Source organism: Clupea harengus, chromosome 18, assembly GCF_900700415.2.
Source record: "Clupea harengus chromosome 18, Ch_v2.0.2, whole genome shotgun sequence".
In the NCBI taxonomy this organism is placed as follows: domain Eukaryota; kingdom Metazoa; phylum Chordata; class Actinopteri; order Clupeiformes; family Clupeidae; genus Clupea; species Clupea harengus.
In genome coordinates this window covers 7976008-7979666 of record NC_045169.1, presented here as the reverse complement: position 1 = coordinate 7979666, position 3659 = coordinate 7976008, and the positions used below count along the sequence as shown (strand labels likewise).

At 41.4% G+C, this 3659-nt stretch overlaps 1 protein-coding gene across 1 annotated transcript in view; it reads right to left on the bottom strand.

The window, feature by feature from the left end:
• Positions 1–408: 408 nt before the first annotated feature.
• The window catches only part of LOC105907150 (RELT-like protein 1), a 29474-nt gene continuing 26223 nt past the window's right edge, over positions 409–3659 (bottom strand). Inside the window, exon 7 of the mRNA XM_031584778.2 lies at positions 409–3584. Within this exon, the coding sequence (XP_031440638.1) occupies positions 3564–3584 (21 nt within the window). The 3' untranslated portion in view covers positions 409–3563. The remainder of the gene's footprint in view (positions 3585–3659) is intronic.

The window sequence follows — 3659 nt, the reverse complement described above, 5'->3', positions numbered from 1 at the left end:
ACATAGGCCTAAACGAGTTGATTCCACCATCACCCCGTCTCCTCATTTACTAATTCACGTCACTTATACGACATGCCTGAGGGAACGGAGAAATGAAAAAAGGCTTTAACATGAAACGTGGTGTCAGAGTGACAGTGGATGAGGGGAGGTGGTGGGTTGTGTGTGTACAGGAGGCGAATCTGATGGCGCTTGATAAAGTCAAGATCAAGATTACAGGAGGAAATCAATAGTATTATACACACACGCACATGCACACGCACACACAGGCACACAGTTGGGTTATCTCGCACCTTGCTCTTGAAAATAATCCAATATGACAAAGAGGTCAATTAGGATCATTTTCATTAAATAGGGATAAACTAAAACGAAACATCTTTTTAAGAAAATAATTAAATATCAAGCAACACCTTCATCTTAATCCTTTTAATGTATAAATGCATTGTACAAAAGGCTCTTCACACAATCAAGATTCCACAACTCTTCCCTTGCACATTACTCAATATATTTATTAGTGCTTTTATTATGAAATACTATTTGCATTTATATTCACAATTTTTAAACTAAATAACTTTTTTCTTTATTAAATACATTTCACACAGTATTTATATTTCAAGTCTCGCAGCAGACAGTGGATCTGTCGACTACACGTAGACTTCAAAAGGTACTGCAATGCCCTGATGCATAACAACATGAGCAAGGGAATAACTCATATGACCTCTTAGGGATCCTCCACACTGTATATGGCATTGTTTCTATGGAGTTATAGTGTCATGTTATATCCAAATTAGCAAACGTCACCAAATTATGTACAATTTAGGGCACTTTTTAAAGATTTTTCCCTTCCATGATTTAACGGGGTTTATGATGCAGGGGAAAATACCATGAGGATTAAAATGTTTTAAGGTAAAAGAATAGCTGTTGGACTGTTCTCCTGTTCAAACACATGTTCAGATGTCAAACACTCTTGAGACAGAGACACCATTATATAAAGATAACCAAGGAAGCAAAACAATTCACCTTTTTGGTGCCATTCGTGAGATGAGGCCTGTAGAGTTTCTATGCATGATGACAAAAGGCTGTTTTTCTCGTTCATTCATTGAGATGTCACGAAATGCAACGGCCAATCAGTCATGCTGTACTGCATCTACACACACCACTGCAGAACACACACACACCCTGCTGGAAGTTGACGTGTTATTGTCAGTCTGGTGAAATCCCGAGCTTGGTTTGATTTTGAGACCATTTCCTAAGGCATAAAACTGCAATAAATGTTCAAACTTTTGGGTAGACCTCTGAAACAAAAAGGTATTAAGCTTAAATCCAGCAGCGCATTCTCCGTCTGCCCCAATTTTGGACAGAGACGGATAGAAAGAACTATCATAACTTCATCCCACAATAATGAACTATCGATTTCAGCATTACACTGGGGAAATAAGGAACACAAACTGAACACATCACTTGAGTTCATGGTCAAGTATAATGAGCACCCAGAACATTTTTTAACAGTGCCCCATTTAAAAACAATAATGTAAAAACTGATGAATCCATTTACTAAGGAAATCAAATAAATACAAAAAGGTGTATTACAAAACATTTTTTTTTTTTTTTTGTGAAACCTCAAGTGCACACATAGCAATTCATAAACACTCACAGATATTCCAACTTGGTTACCCCCTAAAGCAAGGCCACTGTTTTTCTGAGGTAATATTTTTTGGCTTTAAAAATGCGCTGTGTTTGGCAATTTCGTTACAGACAGGGGTAGGCTGTCCCATCATTGAGGAGGTGATGTGTCTGCAGCGTGGCAGACTAACCTTGTCAGATGGCAAAGTAATTAAAAAAAAGACACTTGCTTTCTCTGGTTTCATGAAAGCCATGCCAACACCAGGTCAACAGCAACTGGTGTGTCTACCCCTATGAAAATATACTCAACAACCAAACAGAACAGAAGACAAAAACAAACAAAACCCTGTTAAAATATCTGACCTTTGCATCTATTCTTTTCATACACAAACAAACACACTCTCTCTCTCTCTCTCTCTCTCTCTCTCTAATACACAAACACACACATGCAAGCACACACATCTACCTATTGACTTTTACAGCACATCATCAGATCCAAAACCCTCGCTGGCATGGTAGTTGAGTGAAGGTCATGGAGGACTCACTCAGCGTAATGCTAAACCAAACCAACCACACAAGGGAGCGCGAAAGAAGAAACACATTCACCACCGCATCCATTTGAACGGATAAACAAACACGACAGAAAAAAGGAGTGAGGGAAGAGGAGAGGGTGAAAGAGTGTTATCTGTTCCTGAAAACAAAAGAATGAAGACGAGTGACGTTTTATAGTTCAGCAAAGCCTTACCACCAAGTCCTTGAAGTAGCCCTTTCAAGACCATCTCACATAAACATTAGCATTAGCAAATAGCAAATATTCACAGAGAGAAGATATCTGTCGAATGGCTACAATCGACTTCCAGTATAAGGTAATGCAACAGTGTCAATTTAGGTGGCAAGTGTGATGCCCGATTACAATCTGGCGGTCAGTGTATAAGCAGGACTTACATTTATCTTAATGAAACAGGACAAAATCATTCTTTAACAAGATAAACAGTTAGCTAGCTTTGTGTAGCAGTTGGATTAGGACATTATATTATTCTGTTACATTTATTTTAGGCAGTTAAGCGTTCTGGACTTCGCACAGCAGATCAGTCTTGTACAGGTACTTGGTTCTAGAATGTGTTCAGTGTCAGGGCTCTAGAATCCCCACTGGAGACTCCAAAGTGTTGGTTAGAGATTGTACCCTGTAAGAGTCTGATGGTTCCAGGACTTTTTTTCTTGTCACAGTGAAATAACAAAAATGGCTCCAGGGGTTAAACCCGTTGCAGCTGCCTCCTCCACCGCCACTGAGACGTGACATGGTGTGGATTAGGATGCCATGACCTACTGAAGAGGCTTTAGGCCACCTCCCTTTCACTCCCCTCCCGCCTTGTCTGACAGTGGAACCAGGATGGTTTAACCATTAACAATCGCGGCCATTTGCTTGACGACCGGATAGTTTTCTTCTTAAAGGGTGGATCACGGCTGACTGTGACAACATTTTGTGTTTGCGAAAGGGAGGGTTGTCACGGCGATGGAATGAGTGGGGGTCGAAAGGTCATCCCACCCTTGTGCTTTGGTCCGTGACCCACTCTGCTAATTGGCCTTGGATGAATGAGGGGCTTGATCATGATCGAACGCAACAAGAAAAGGTTTCTCTTTTCTCCATCTCTTATCACTACCTCCTCCACCTCCACCACTGTCAGCTTCATCTCTATTGGCCAGCTGCTGATTGGCTGGAATATGGCTGAGGAAGGTGGACAAACCCCCCTACTGACACAGCTGTCCACCAATGGGGGGCCTTTCCGCCCGCTGACGTGTCTGCCTCATTGGCTCGTCATAGCTTGGATTTACTTAGGGATTAAAATGCGTTATAAAGGTTCACTCTGTCTCTCCTTCTCTGTCTGTCTGTGCGCTGTGCCTCTCCTCTGTCTGTCTGTGTTGGTCCTCCAACGTCACTCCTCTCATATTGCATTTGTCTCCTCCTGGGTAAAGAAAAAACAGGCATCTTCACTTGAAAGACCTTTCACTCAACATTGCAAACTGGAATGCAGAGCCGA